The sequence below is a fragment of the Tubulanus polymorphus genome, chromosome 5, assembly GCF_964204645.1.
Source record: "Tubulanus polymorphus chromosome 5, tnTubPoly1.2, whole genome shotgun sequence".
In the NCBI taxonomy this organism is placed as follows: domain Eukaryota; kingdom Metazoa; phylum Nemertea; class Palaeonemertea; order Tubulaniformes; family Tubulanidae; genus Tubulanus; species Tubulanus polymorphus.
The window spans coordinates 2,159,406-2,176,336 of NC_134029.1; the positions used below are offsets into that span (position 1 = coordinate 2,159,406).

Consider the following 16,931-nt stretch of genomic DNA (forward strand, 5'->3'; position numbering starts at 1 on the left):
ATCATTGGATATGCGGATCGCTATAAAATCTGTGAACCACGACGACAAGACGTCGTTTCACGTCTACCCCTCTAGATTATTAATCATAGAATTTCAACCAATTCGCAGGTTGACTAAAACGATACGTTCTGTTTGAGAGAAAACCATCGCCATTTGTCAAGGTTCACTTCTGTCCGTTCAGTTATCGGCCATTAAAACAGATCGTCATCCGTCTTGACGATTCCCCGGTAAATAGTTTGTGTACAGAACGACTCGTCACCGCGTATCTCTTGAGATGGTAAGTCACTGGATGTTCAATCTTACTGCCTCATACGCTATTATATCTACTCAAGCGATCGATGGTCTTTCTTGCATGTTTTGTGACTAGCGTAGAATAAAACGCTGCCCCGATGAGATTTTCGCGTACTGAAATTCCTGGTGTGATTCAGCTGTGATTTGGTCTAGTTCTTTATGAAGTCATTCGGCATCATTAATCTATCGGAATAAACAGGTGGTTTTGAGAACCATATGAACGATTTTGCTAAGTTGTGGTTTTTCAGAGTTTTTTATGAATCTCTATTCGTATTTATCAAGGTTTCTATAGACTGGAACTTACACTTACCGAGTGAACATATGAAATGTATTCTAATATCTTACTATTATTCTTGTAGCTAGACAGGTCAAAAAGACATTGAAAGTTGATTAATGCATCTTGAAGGGTGTTGTATGAAGTGTTTATGATATTATTTCGTTATGAAATTATGTATTGTCATATATGATAAAGCGACTGCTCGGCTATTTCTAACGATTATTCACGGCGTATAATTGATCCTGGGAAACTAATTATTGCTTTCTGTTGCAAAAGCGCTTTATTTCCTGTTAATTACCGTAAATGATTTCTCACATCCAATAACAAATCTTCATGTGGCGTGTTCAAAATAACAAACAGTCTTTAGTGATCTTGGCTTCAGTCGATATCATTTCCGAAATTCAGATTATGTTCGACAAACAAATATATACTCATGGTAGATTGATCGTGATATTTTTCGTTTTGTAAGTTGTTACCTGATACAATTACAAGTAATAGAAATGAAAACAATAAAACCTGGGAATCAGGGCCAGTGATTCGCTCAGTATAACTCAATGTTTTTGAAATCGAAACTAACACAGTTTTAAGGCCTTGAATTCTTTAGCGAAAACGAGTTCCAGTTTCGTGACTTCTGGAATTAAATTTCATTGCTAAGGTAGTTGAATTTCAAATTTAAATGGAGTCACATTTAACTCACAGCTGCGTGAAACTGTACACATTTGTTTTGATCAATACACTGACAGTTGGTATTGCGTGTGTATGCGTGTATGATACGCTGGACAAATTGCGGTGAGGTGTGAATGATTCCACCCTCACACTTACAGGCCGCCACAATTCACTCGAGGATCTTCAGACTGATTTCTGTATCATTTAACATTATATATCCCTGGGACAACTGTACTTTTATTGAATTCCGAACACTTCGATTCGACGCGTGAAGCATAGGACATTATAATAGGGGAAATAGTTTACTGACGAATAATGGTGTAATAATCTTTGGTGTCACTCGATAAAACTGAGAAATTCATCTCTTTCCAGATATCATTTCTATCACATTCCTTTCCACTTGAGAATACTCTGGACCAGACGAGAGATGGGATCACGAAATTCGTTTTCCGAAACACTTGGCACGAAGGTTCTGGAAATATGAACACGCAACTGTAGAACCCTTGGATGTTGACAAGTTGAGAGGATGATATATTAAACGTTTGATATGCCAGAATTATGGCTGTAATGATACGAGTCAAGCGACATAAAACAAACAATTACTTTACGTAATGTTAATAACTCTCTGATGGAATCCGATCTGTAATAATGTACTAAGAATGTCCAAGGCCATGCGTGAGTGTATCGAAAATTATTTGCCACCGGCATTGCAATCATGCGTCAGTTTTAATCCTTCTCAGAGAATGCTTATTGACCGCCATCATTTCAACGTGTATCAGTTCATAATCTCGCAAATTCTCGATATAAATGTCGATAACAAACGTACACTAGGTTTTAATAAGCTCTCGTTGTGACGACGTTAGTTAGCCCTATAGGAAACGGTGAAAATTGATCGAAGCTTTTCGTAATACGGCGAAAATATTTTCGAGAATATTACATAAAGATCGGCGCAAGAGAATATCTGAAATGTGAAATGAATCGTGATTTCTCAGTAAAACGACTTTGAAGACAGATACGATGACAGGTGAAATTGCTGTTCAGCTGTCAACAACGATCGCTTCGTTTACTTTCTCTGAATGCGATTATAACGCACTTGAATGATCAAAGAGAATTTAATCGTTTAGAAATATATTAATCCAATAAATCCAACGAGTGATAGAAGACTCGACGAGCGGCAAATGAAAACGGTATCAATATTATAGAATTTTATGGTAGGAGACATCTTGATATCAACGAAGAATACACGACTGTCATCATTAATCTCAGTTTTAAATTCTCTTTTCTTGTTCAATCCAATTCTACTTTTGACAAAGATTCGAAGAACTTACAGCTGTCTTAAGCTAATAACAACACGTAAATAAACAAACAAAGCAGCATTTGATGATTCAAATAACTCCCATCAAAAGAAAATTGGTTGCAGGTTAAAGATAAGTAAAGCTTCATATCAAGCTCTTATTTCGTGAGTATTTACGAAGGTTGCAGAATTAGGGGCTTACATACAACACATCGACTGAAAATCGTGTGTCAGTAACCAATATACAGATAAATCCACGTGTATATCAGATAGGATATGATACTGATACATATCGGAAATATGTACGCATAAATATAGACAGGAGATATTTATTAATTCACCTGTTTCGGATAAAGACAACAGTTTCTGTCTCTCGTGTTCTTGTCCTTTTACATACACAGGATCTGATGATACGTCTGTGCTACATCTTCCGGTTAACTCTTTCTATTTGAGAGGTGGTAATTTCCAGAACGAATTCTATTGAATTGTTATATGAATGTTATATGTAGTATTTGTGTAGAAAAATATCTTTCATGAGGTTTGGAATTCCTTTCACGTCTAAGGGAGTTAAATTGAAGAATCAAATCTGAACCAACAAGAAACGTTGGTTTCATGGAGATAACTGTGATTTAAATCGGGTATATATGTACGTTTAATCACGTTTTGGGGATAGACAAAAAACAGGTTATAGACTGATGACAGTGATCGTGTGATGGCGGTGGGTCACTTCCTCTCATTAGCGAATAGGTTTCCGGTGAATCTCAGATCGTGAGAGAGGGGACTAATGTCTCCGCTTATAGTAGCCATTAGACCAGCCACCTGGAATGATACTTGATGCGAGACTGCTCGAGATAAAATAAAACCCTAGAAGATTACGGAAGGAACAAATGCGCCAAACTCGCAATAACTTCCACGTCACATCAGCTTCGACAAGATAAATCACATCTTCTCTTATATTTCCTGTATCTAGCAATTAGTGCATAAAATCATAAGCAAAATGAATTAAGAAAGTTGACAAAGAATGACAAATATTCACGTCTTCCGGAAACTAAGAAAAAAACAATTTTTCAGGACTCAATACTTCGTTGTTACCAACATTAATTTTCGAAGAAGATTTAGACATTTAAGAGCTAATCGAAAAAAAATGTTCGGTTCCTTGTCGTAGAATTTCTTTTACAAAATTTAGGCAAGTGATAGCAATTTACCCGCGTGTTTCCATGGTTACGAACACGAACGAAAAGTATCAAGCATAATTTGTAACCTTTCGCTGCGTGTCGTTCACCTTTTTAAAAGACGATGTTCAAACAAATGTTTACCCGTGGGCCACAAATCTCGATTTCATCCGAAACGGATGCGTCTTTAATACGATACGAATGAGGCAAATACGTTCTATTTCCCAGAACGCGATATTCGTTCATTTTTCTTAAACTCCGGATGAAGGAGTTTTAGCATGTGTTCAATATTACCATACTCTGAATTCGTGTTGTGACGATAATATAGAAAATCCCACATTTAGAAAGAAGAAAAGTCCGACGTGACTCCTTGAGCAAGTGTTCCCAATATTGACTATAGTCGAAACGTTAGATACTAATCTCAGGAAACATTTCCGACTTTTTCATTTTCATTCTGTCTCCTATTTATCATTCTGTATGCGGGATTTTCAATACTCGCGTACATTCCGAGCTGATAACAAAATAATGAATAGTACGTAACCACAAAAAAAGGTATTTGTAGATAGATTATTGTTGTTTCGTGAAAGTTTTGTTGGCGACTTGAGTCGATTTTCGCGATTGATATTAATTGATGCAAACAAATCGTAGATGATAAGAGCGCGGTGTTCACAGGAAATCATGTTTCCCATTGCGCACCGTGCCGACGAGTAATTACACACGACAGACTCACACAAGCGCGCATCTAACGGCCAGCATTCTCTCTGATTGCGGAAATTACTCAAGAAAAAAGGGAACATGGCACATCCCGCGAAACTTTCAAACGACTTGGTTGCTGTATCCTATACTCGTGATTTCTAAATTCTCCGGAATTTGCGGTGGAAACAAATCTTCGCGTGTAATTAACACGTAAATGACGAATTTAAATGGTACATTAGTGAAAAAAGAAATAACAAAGATCGATTGCCAAATATAGGTCGTGTATTTATACATGCGCGATACATAAAAAAAGCGTAGATCTATTGATGTTTGACTTTCAATCATCTATCACGACCAATACGTCGTAAGTACAGTTGGTTGAAAGCTTATCAGACGATGTGCTTTGCGGACTAACGCCTCACACCGAGATTTCTACAGACGCGTGTACATGAGATTTTACCGGATAGTAAAGATACTTAAGTCTATGAAATCGGATTACTAGAGCCCTAGAGCGTTCCCACCTGATCAATACATTATACCACGAAACTATAAAGACCTTTCATCGCCAAACAAAAAATATATTCTGATAAAAATAGAAAACCATTAACTGACGGATTGATAGCTTATTTTCTGATAAAATTTATACTGCCAACGATAATTTGTATAAAACAAGCAATAGAAAATCGGTCGACTGTTTAGCAGACGAATTGTTTTATAGATATTTATTTGCGATTATCGGAATTCAGATATGCGTTCGTCGTGAAATATACACACATATCTATATTGATTAATATCAAGTGAAATTCAAGATTGGCGACAGAAGGATCACTTGTTTCGTTCTTCACCTTATTCGATATCTGTACTAACCTTCTCTCGTATCTATACTTCATTAATAACAGTATTATCTATCAAAGATGAGTACGTTTTTGCGGAAATCGTATACAACCTGGTTAACTAGGTGCAACGCGCGTGTATCGGATCTCTGAGATTCGTCTACCGAAATTTGAAAATGCGGCGACGGCAGCAACACGTCTGCGTCTCCTCAATAATATTCGCATCACACATGGCACGCTGCGTGCGCCTCTTCGTTCGATTGTCATCTTTTATCTTTTTTGTTTTATGCTCGGGAATACTGGCGTGTTTTCCAATTAAACGACGGAAAATGAAAAACGTCTCATATACTTTCATTGTCCTGACGATGTTGAGATTAAGTTGATTAGTTTTTAGTACGTTTTGACGAATATTGATGAGGTATGCGAGATAATCTACTTCGTGTCAAAACCGTTCAATATTAAGAAGCACGAATTACAACCGGTAATAAAAACGACTCGTACGTTCTGGTTCATGTTATGATTTTTAAGCTCCTGTCTGAGTCTTATTCGGTGCTTTATCGGGTTAAAATAGGTGTGAATTATAGCGATTAAACCTGAACGATTGCGGTATGTGTTTCTTCCAGTATTTCCTCTCCGCGGTCGATACAATACTTTCACATTTCAAGAGTTGTTCGTCGTGTCTCTCTCGTAGTAACGTCGTCGATAAAATGATACTATCTCCGAGCGACGCAGTCTATCATCTCCATCACGGTTCAATACAACATGGCGCATATGATGCCTTTATCATTGCACGTACTGATTCCTGATTACTATTTATCGTAACGTATTTCTTTCTCAACGCAAGAGTTTCAGATGTGCCACTCGATACTGTCGTATATATATATATATATATATATATATATATATATATATATATATATATATATATATATATATATATATATATATATATATATATATATATATATATATATATATATATATATATATATATATATATATATACTAAAAAATTGCTTACTAAACGGCAGATAACGTAAAAATCCCCTCGGTACAAAAATATAGTTACCCGTAAAATCCGCGACAGACTAGTAGTACATAGGCGAAAGCTTGTGACAGATTTAGGCGAATTCTTTTTCGGCGAATTTATCTTCGCACCGAATTACCTAAATCTGTCCCGCCACGTCCATCAACAATACGAAAACATTTTCGAAAATCAATTTGCCGAGTAAAGCCTGTTACTTGGGCGAATTTCATAGGCGAATTTCGAAAGGTTTAAAAGCTTAAAAGATTTATCTGATACTTTATTTGAAAATTAGAAATATCGACCGAAAATAACGACCAAAAATACGCAAGATCAAAGTGAGAAAATAAAAGAAGAAATGTATCAACCATGGGAACAATATCATAATAGATACAAATAGTATATAATATCATAATAGTACAAAAAAGAGTAAAAAAGTATAAATGAGAGGATTTTGTTTATCTAAGTACTTGTAACGATAGAAATCTTACTGAACGTCGACACGGAGTCGGGCGAACTGTTTGTCTAATTTTTTCATACGCCGTTCAAAGGGCCGATGACTTTTACTAACACCCAGCCATAAAAAGAGTCATGAAAATTTGATATACTGGGAATCTTTGAGGCGTTTGTTGAGTACGGATTTTAATTACATTTTTCTCGTACCCTTGCATAAAAGAAACAGATTGTGAAGTGTGCAAAAAGTAAGAGAAATATACAATGTGTATATTTCAAGTTCCTGTCAATTGTGTATTTTTCGACCGTTTGATAACATATGAACAATTTTCATAAGTGTTTATTAAATAATGTATTTTCTTGAATGATTTCATTTAACTTCATTTTTATAATGTATAATGATATATTGTAATATTTAGTTGAAATAGAATATATTATATTATATTTGTTAATTGGTATATAAGTTATTTGAGTGCAAGATGCAAAATCAATCAGTTAAAGATAGGTAATGCGTTACAATTGAAAAAGAAAATATCAAATTCAGGCGATTTCTTTTTCAGATCGTTTGACAATCTGGAGATCAGTGGATTGAAAGCGACTGTTTATAATATGGCTTCGTGCGACTCAAACAATTCCTTATCAAACATTAAATCACTGCTTTCTAAAATCCGCTCAGTTTCGACTGGCTTCCGTTTCATCATATTCAGATGTAAATTTTGCATTGAAAACCGACTGAGAAAAATCACCGTTTTTTTCGTTCACTCTAAAGTGTATCTGATTTGAAATTAAATTACGGCGAGGCATTTTGTTCACTGAGGCGGCACCGATAAATCCCATTAATCCGAAGCAATTGGACGATCGGGTCGCTGATAAAAAAACTGGCTTAGCACCGCAGTTTCTTTGAGCTACTTGACGAATCTTCAGATGTGAAATTAAAACACGTTATCTCGGATGATTTGGGCGGATGTTCAATGTTGACACTTGCCGTACGGACGCGATAAATGGTATCTCTATAAGCAGCCGATATATACCGCATGCATGGTTATCAGCGTTCTGAAAGAGACATTGAGGAATCGTCTCCGAGCGAGCATAGACCTGCAACTGACAAATCTTGAATACTGTCGATAGTAGATTGCCCGGTTATTTATATTTTACCAATGATTTTTCCGATTTTCTTTGATACGGCGACTGACGGAATCAATACCGATAATTCACTGGATCCAGAAGGCTAAATTCCGCTCGTACAGATCAATATACGCCATTTTGATTTCGTATTTTGATTTTCTTCATCTAGAAGTTCATCAAACATAATTCTAATCTGTTTTATCTCGAATTCAGAGAAAACGTCTTTTAATGATCAAACGATGAACACTTTTAGATCTCTTCGATAAGTAACATGTAGCATTTCTGCGAGCATCGTTGACATACACACATGCGGTATAAATACATATAAAACACTCATATATATCACATGTAAGAATCGTATAGGATTAACGGTTGAATAATTCAGCTAAAGAAATCATGTCAAGTAAACTTATTGCACGGTTCATTTGAAAACTACGCATTAACTTCCCGTAAATATTTGTTAACGGTGTAATAAGAGTTGGTTTGAAATATTAGATATTATTGTGATCTTATATACCATTTACAGTAATTTCCGAATCTCGATTTATTAAATCAGGCAAGCAAAAAATGAACCCCAGTCAATTGTGGGTTCAGGCTGGACGGAAGATTGTTTGTACGAAGCCGAACCAAAATTTTCAATTATGATTCGATTTGAACAAAGAAATTCTATAGATTCGAATTCAAAATCAAACTTCCGGTTTCGTTCCCGGCTGTTGTGGTGGGTTTGTAAGCAAGACCAAATCAAATGAATTAATCCAATAAATGAGGGACAATTTCGATCCTATTTCAAGATCTCAAGTCTAAGATGTCATGCAGCAGGCCTACACGTAATAGTATGTTTCTAATTAGACATTCTGAAACTGAGGATATATATGTATACACACATGCTGTGATTAACTAATCAAATGTGACCAGACAGACTTCTAGACAAATTAAGATAAGATGTCGCTGTTTTGAATATGATCTGTTCTGAAATTACTTGAGCTGATTATCTGAATAACTAAAGCGGTCGAGTTTCAATAAATACGATACTTATTCAAAAATATAACGACAATCTCTTGATGACAAACTCTGTTTCATCAAATTGATTCATGGTCCCGAAAAATATGACTTCCACATAAGTTAGAAATATCTTCTTTCGTGCGTGATTCCCCGTAGAAAAAAGCCTATGCTTCAATGCCCGAAAGAATATTATGCAAACAGCAAAAAAACATTTCATACTTATGTCTACGAAGAAAGATTATATCACAAGTATATTTGCCATTCTTTCATACTGAAACGATATGCTACGAAGCGCTGGAAAGGCCATAAAATATTCACTCGGTAACCTTCGGTTTTAGGACACCAGATTTGAGTTGATTGATTTGAACCTTTGAACCATAGCTACGTATGCGTTAGGTCGATTTTCCGCTTATTTCATTTGGTAAATGTTGCAAACGTCAAACGGCGTTGGTTTCTATTTTCGTGATGTGCCTTGGCGGTTGATGATGATGGTGTTAATGAATTTAATTTGAATGGCACTCGATCAATAAATTCTGAAGATCGAGAGGGGATAGTAACCATCGTATGAGAGTCTAGGGGATTGAGAGAAATTTATCGTATCCTGGGCGAGTGTGTGTGCGGTGCGTCTTTACATGGCTGTGTAGACATTCGTCATGGCGGCGAATTTTTCGTGATCGTACACCATGCCGCGTGTATCGAGTTTTACAAGTGGTTCTTAATGAGTCGATGGTAGAATTCAAGAATTATGGCACTCTTCAGACGTTTGGGATTTACCGCGCCTCGTGTTGCTGCATATAGCAATACTGTATGTTTCACCGCATAAACTCGTTTTTATATGTCCCAGTAAACATAATCAAGTTGTATCCAATTGTTAATATTTGATACACAAAAATTGAGGAAAATTGTGATTCCCGTCTATTTCGCATCTCAAACGATGTCCCTCAACCCGATGAAATTCGTATATTCCGCTATGATTTCATTTCGAAAGGTTTTAATTCATTTTTCAATGTGAATTCTACTCCTAATGTACAAGTTCACGTGTTTCTAGAAAGCAGAGGAAAATCATGCGAAGAAAAATCTATCGTCAACTTTTAGAAGAATTGGTTGAAGTTTGGAAGCCATTTGTACATCTGATTGAAGGATTAGCTATTGTAAACAAGTGATACTCAGGGAGTAATTAGACTGAGATGTTTCCGTAGACCGTTAATGAAAGCTGAGATTACTTTCTACTTAGATTAGAAAGGTATGGTAAGGTAATCTCATTTCTCAAATACTTCAAAATGACGCCATTTTCAGTGTGTGAGACATGCGGAAGGAATCCAACCACTTCGAATTTCACGACTCATTAATAATGGTTCCGATTGTAATATACATTCAGTACGTACATACTTACTTAAAGTTATCGACGCCGTAACAAGTAATTAGAAGAAGATACATCCTCAATGGAAGAGATTAAGATCAATCACGTTAAAAGCATAATGCAACCTACTATCAGTTTCAAACATTTCTCAAATATGCCCGCGTCGATGTAGATCAAACAAAATCAGCTCAAACAGTTTCGATGAAACAAGCTCAAGTTACCTTTCGAAAACAATAACGAACTGCCGGAAAACGACGTAAGAAGCATGTGGATTTATCATCCGGAATTGCGAATAGAAAATTATCTATAGATCGTTACGCGTTTCTCAATTTTTTAATGATTTGAAATGCCCTTTGAATGTTAAATTCTGTAACAAAAATGAGATTGGTAAAAGCGAGGGTGAAGATCTTTAGATTTGTTAGTTCTGATTGAAATTTGATAAGTGACTTATGAGATTTCATTAACAGGAAAATTGTATCGCAAGATCTTTCCGCAATGGAATTCCGATAGAAGCGATCAGTTTGAAAAATTTGGTGTTGATTATTCTTAAGATGCCGTAGATTGCTTCATCGATATTCGACAACATTCGATATTCGAAGTCGATTAGATTTGAATAGATTGTAGATTATTATTCATCATTCTTTTATCACGGCAGTGCGACATCGGGTGGAGGCAGCTATTGCTACTGTAAATCTTGCCTTCCCCAAGGACGAAGCTTAATACACCGAATCTCAGGAATCATTACCGCAAAACCTGTACACGTATATCGGAAAATTAGCGGAATATCACCGCGAGAAGGAAGCAGCTTGCGGGCATTCGACCTGATAATACATTCGCATTTAACCTGAACTATGACGACAGTTTTTCTACTTATAAAATATCCGTTCGATTCCTAATATGAATATGAACTATACCCGCGATGAAATACCTAATCTATAGTTTCATAATTTACAGACATTTTGGACTAGATATATATTTACACATTTATTTCTTGATTTCGCCGTCACTCGGAAACTTTGTTCCCACTCGTTGTACGTAGGTTCAGTTTTATGGACAAGGCCCCGGTCTCAAAGACCCAGTTCCACATGCTCTAGGCTCATCTCCACATTTCCCGCGCCTCAAATTTCAAAATATTTTCTGCGGGAGGAGCCCCAAGCGCCCCGCTTTGAATGATGCAAACCTTGTCTGAAATTCTGATCCGCCGCTCTGACTCTAAAACATTGAAAATTGTTCGGAACTTGATTAGAAAATTTAAAGAAAAGAAACTGGACACCGATTTCCGGAAGAAAATTACCTATCTATAAACGATCTGACGGCGGCTTAAGATCTGGACGTCTTTAAGGGATTTTTCGGTCGTAATTAAACTATCAGGTGCGTATCTAGTGACATGTCAATTTGAAATCGAATAACTATACCCGATACAGCTAGTGTAGCATCGCGAACAATCAGTTTGCCGACATTTTTTTCTTTATACAAAAATTTGCAACTAACGCGCTATCGTATCGATTTAAACCTTAGGAAATTCTACCAATTATATATATATATATATATATATAATGTACTTATATATATTGAGTGTAACTGATATTTTAAAAGGTATTTTGATTTTCAGCACCGGAAACAGGAAGCACAACGTATTCTGTAAGTCAGCGTGAAGCGTAGGTTGAGTTTCTTTATTGTTGATGATCAAGAAAACGAATGGTAAGAAATTATAGTTATATTCGTAGAATATATTATTCCCTTATTAGATTCGTTCGTTGGATTTTTAAAGGGTACTTTAAACACAAACAGAGACTACGTTATGTATAAATTGGTTGTTTTAACGCATAATACAAAATACAAAAATGCATAAGTAAAGACATCTAGATCTAAAAGAGTAAATCTTCCATTACCTGTGAACATCTTGCGGACGAATATTTGCATAAGGGAAATCTACAGTTTGTGAATCATGGCCATCATTGGATTCATTTTCGGCGTCTTTTGCGATGGAATCAATGCGAACCATTCCTTTATAAGTTTTTTCAGCCGAGGCGGTTGCCGAAAGCTGGCCATACATCCAAAAAGTTACGATTAGAATCCAGAATTTTGCTAGCGTATTCGTATCCATGTTGGGATCGCGTAGACTATGCATATCAACTTCATGGCTCTAGCCCATCTTTTTTATTAAGTTCAAAACGGAGTTTGCTTATGAATCCCCAGCTTCGCGGCCAAAGTAGTTCGGTGCTCTTAAATGCGATGTCAAACGTTGTAACTGTAGTTTATGTTGTGGGATAACACGACGGAGCTCTCAACATGAATCGATTGCCGCGACTGAACGTATGTGGCGAGTTTAAAATGCCGTTTCGCATTTCGTCCTGCGCTATCGATGAACGAATTGAAGCAAACTCGATTTAGCGCAAAACTCAATTCTTGCCGCTCAGTGGGATTACATCCTGAGCCTTGATTAAGACTAAGGTGATGCTCGGTCAATTTTGACCATGGGATTATCATCACAATCCTTAGCTTCGACTTGCCGAGTTTCCGATCCAAACGTACGTATGCCCAGACAATATGAATTAACAAGTCGATTGAGAACTTGATTAAAATGCAACGTTTATCAAACAAAGAATATAGTTTCTCGCTATGAATTACCAGTTACTCTCCAGAATAATCCCGCGTCCTGGGATTTCGTTAGATTTCAATCCGAAGTAATCATTGACTGGTAATCGAACAATGCGCTCATCTGGAAGGCTAGCAGGTTCGGAAAGTAAACCAATATATCTGTGTTTACTAAGTTAAAAGTTTGGATAGCCAAGCATTGTATGATACGCTGATCATAAGTCCCTTGCTAATGTTCAGTCGGTTTGCTGAAGGCAGATTGAATTCCCTTCTTCGCAGTCGAAGATGCGACTCGCAATTCAATTGATTAAACGCAGTCTTGTTGGCCGCGTACTTAGAGGGCTGGAATGTAAAAACTAATTAGGGTTGACCGATACCCCGGTTACAGCAGTTGAACTAGAATCTCGATATTGCCACTGATATTTCTGAGTAGTCAATTAATTAAGAATAAACGCTTCGAAATTCGTTGATTATTGATAAATCGTTATTTGTCAGTTATTGTCCGATTAGCGCTGATTGTAGCATCGAAAATCGAAATCATCGAGAACAAAATTCTGAATGCATACAGGCGTAGGAATACTCGAACGAATTACTTTCAGTCCCCCGCAAAATTAATTACACAACTTCTTCTGAATTGAAGGCCAGTTCTTTCTGCCAATACGAGAACAAACACTCAACATAATCTGCAAACTTCGTTTATTAATAAACGTGACTGTTCTTAATATAAAAAGAGTCATTAATATTTTGTACATGAACCCCGCAATCCTTGATTAGCGCCGTGAACGTGAAGTTCACTCGACCTTTCTGTTCATTTGCTCCACTGTGCGTGCCTCGTAGAAAACACCAATAATGCAAAAAAGTCGAACCCGAAGAACGAACTTCATCACATGTTTTGTTATTACTTCAATCAATGTTGACAAATAAATGAATTCGAATTTCTAGAATTCGTTACGCGACAATTCTGCGAATAGGCCCTACGTACAGTTCATATCATTATAGGTTTTTAGATAATAAAATAACAAGTCAAAGTGGAAAAAGTGTGTTAATTGAAGTTTTCCGATGGTACCAACGTTTCGTTCTATTATCGAGATGTGTTATATTTGCTTAGAAATATTGGTGATATATACAGGCACTTGTCGCATATTTACCGATGCTGCTAAAGTTTTCCAATTTTCCGATTCTTCGAAATTTAAACGTTTTAAAACTAGGTCGTATATTGTACTGAACTCTTTCGAGCAAGAGAGGTACTTCTTACGTATAAAGCTACGTAAGTTTCCCGCAAGACGAATATTTCAACGCATACAGATAGAAGCGCCATCTATATGAATATCCAATTATGTACTACAATGATTGATGTTAAAATAGAGAATGACGCTGGTGTTTATGCAATTTCGTTTAAATCGAAGCACATGATTGGAAATTTCGGATCCGCATTGTCAGTGCATAGAGAATTTGACAAGTAATCCACACCTGACTTTTCACCATAACCGATTGGTCTCAACACTTGACTACTGGTTCAACAAAGTAAGCAATTTTCAGCACTTGTAGCGCAGAAAAAATAGCAATTTTGTCGGAATTGCCATTGACAACCTCCTGGCTGGGCCAACAAGTGTGAAATTCCGTGCAACTGCCAATTGTGAAACTGCGTCTGGAGAGTGCTCCTCTAAATCCAAAAGAAAAACAATAACATCTCAACCGAAAATTCTTATTACTATAAATTCATTCTTTTCAATAACATTAACAATTAAAATCATCACAGACATAAATTGATAGAAGCTTCAAATACTCAACACAGCATCAGATATACAGGCATTGTAAGAAAATGTTAGCTTTTTAAACATAGTTTTGAAGGATTATTATTTAAATTGTGCAAAACCACTACAATTTCCTTATTAAGTTGACTTATTCAAGATTTATAAATACATAAAAAGCTTTAAGAATTGGAGATTTTCAAAATCAGTATGATCGTTTTTCAAAATATTATATTGCAATTAATTCCAAACAAACAAAATCAATACAGCAAACATTGTAAGATTTTGATTCGTTTTGAATTATGTCCTTTGTGAGTTAGATTTTTCTAAATCTTAGAACTCCGAGAGATCTTTAAGAAATATTACATTCTCTTTCCTCAAACCTCAGTAAATTCTACTGTTGTGTAACAATGTTAGTGATCATTGTCACGTAATTGAGACAACATGGCTAAGATCGCTTTCTGTAAACCTAGCGCTAGTTCATGAGCTGAATATGGGTCGTTCAATGGTGGCACGTGTATGAATGCTGTCCTCGATCTATCAATGTTCAACGACGTAAAATATATAAAATCACAAAGATACCTAGAAAAATATAGAAAATATTGATAGTTAAACATCCATATACAATGTTCATAGTGAAGTTTACATGTGTATGAAAAATTGCACTGATTTTCATCCTCATGCCAGCAATTCTCACTCGTATAGACATTAAAACCAAAAACCATGGATAGTTTATACAAATGGAAGTAATTTCTGATTCTAACAGTTATATAACAGATTGAAGTAGCGGTATTTACCGTCCAGGGTCTAGTGACGTGACTGCGTTCACCGGTGTATTTGTATCATTGTTAATCTCAATGCACACTAAATCCATATCAATTCCTGACATCAGACAGTCGGTGGGTACAGTTGATACACATTTATAATCAGCTGGACACTGTCCAATAAAATCTTTTTTACAATAATTGTCATTATGGGCCTGTTGTTCTAAAGTGATCGCATTAGCTATTCCTGATACTCCCACATGCACCATCAACTAGAAAATGCAACAAAATCTATAAAAGTCAGAGAATTAGATTTATGAACAGTCTTTATCTCGCTTCTGTTACCAATCTAACAACTTGCATTTGGATATGAGAAGAGTTTTAAGTAGTCTTATTATTCAAAGACTGCTTTAAGCCATTATTAGCAGGTTTAAGGTTTCCTGATTTTGGAGACTTTTTACCAAGGAACCCTGCTGCCTCTGAGGAGTCAACTCTTCAACCCTAGAATGATGAAACTAGTGTGGTTAAGACCAATGGTTTTATGAACAAAAATAATAATGTGTGGAAGATACATACATCTGGTTTATGTTCATTCCACAATGTTGGAACTGTTTCTTTTACAGTCGTATATTCAACTGGAATTTCACACGTCACTAAATCAATATCATCTCTTGATGGAAAACCTATCGTCGCTAAAGTGCTTGCTGCTACCCAACTTGCGTTTACTGGATGATCTTTAAACGGACCAAACCCTGTAAATATGTTATTTACAACATTCATATACACAATTAAGCTTATACTTTCTGGCAGGAGATAATATTTATATAATAAGCAGAATAATAAAATTCAGTAATTCAAAAAGGCGATATTTGGCCGACACAGCATTATTCCTGGTAACGCTATTTAGCCGATAACTCGCTCTGATTGGCTAATTTACACAGTGTGCGCACCGCACTGATGTGTGCTACTTTTCAAAAATTCAAGAAAAATGTGAGAACAGAATTATTATAAATAGAGCAGTATTCGAACCTGGGCCAGCAGGGGGTATTGCTAAGCTAGTTCAGCATCATAGCCCACTGAGGCTCATTGAATCAAACTGAACTTTTTAGTAAAATAATGCCGCGTTTGGCAAAATGTTCACTTCATTGACATTAATAAATACCTGTCAAAACGACTTTGTTTTTATTATTAGGCATACCGCTGATAATACTGGAATCGACAGATAATTAAATGTTGACTCGTGAGTTGAGAACTGCGAAGTTGAAAGAAAGAGTCAAACTCACTCAACAAAAAATCGACAAGAAAAAGAAGAAATTTTAGAGAAATAAATAAGGACCAATAAATAAATAAGAATCAAGGCCAAGAATCAACAAACCCGGAAGTAAATTCTCGAGTCGACGGCGTATATCGCGTTACAGGTTCCAGCGGTTCCAGTGCCTTATACACAAATAATCAGCACGAATTTGATAATTTGCGCGCAAATCATTCTAAGTAAAAACCGTATCAACATTTCATATTTTTTCCGAATCAGCTAAAATGACTAAATCTGAAGCTTTTTATATATGAAAAATATGAATTTGTATATCGCGAGTCGATGTGGAGAGGTGTGTCTGGCAGGTTATCCT

At 36.1% G+C, this 16,931-nt stretch overlaps 2 protein-coding genes across 3 annotated transcripts in view; both read right to left on the bottom strand.

The window, feature by feature from the left end:
* The window catches only part of LOC141905310 (gamma-aminobutyric acid receptor subunit beta-like), a 36,329-nt gene extending 24,029 nt beyond the window's left edge, over positions 1–12,300 (bottom strand). Inside the window, exon 1 of the mRNA XM_074794147.1 lies at positions 12,086–12,300. Within this exon, the coding sequence (XP_074650248.1) occupies positions 12,086–12,300 (215 nt within the window). The remainder of the gene's footprint in view (positions 1–12,085) is intronic.
* A 2,249-nt stretch (positions 12,301–14,549) lies between these two features.
* On the bottom strand, positions 14,550–16,682 carry LOC141904966 (pyroglutamyl-peptidase 1-like). 2 transcript variants are annotated; one of them, XM_074793618.1, is made up of 5 exons: positions 16,643–16,681; positions 16,469–16,558; positions 15,883–16,058; positions 15,340–15,578; positions 14,550–15,124 (listed from the first exon to the last, which is right to left on the bottom strand). In XM_074793618.1, exons 2-5 carry the CDS (start codon positions 16,500–16,502, stop codon positions 14,956–14,958), a joined length of 618 nt encoding a protein of 205 aa, XP_074649719.1. In that variant the 5' UTR covers positions 16,503–16,558; positions 16,643–16,681; the 3' UTR covers positions 14,550–14,955. The 2 variants fall into 2 exon arrangements, with proteins under 2 accessions (XP_074649719.1, XP_074649718.1); XM_074793617.1 differs by having other exon boundaries at positions 16,469–16,682.
* Between the last annotated feature and the right edge of the window lie 249 nt (positions 16,683–16,931).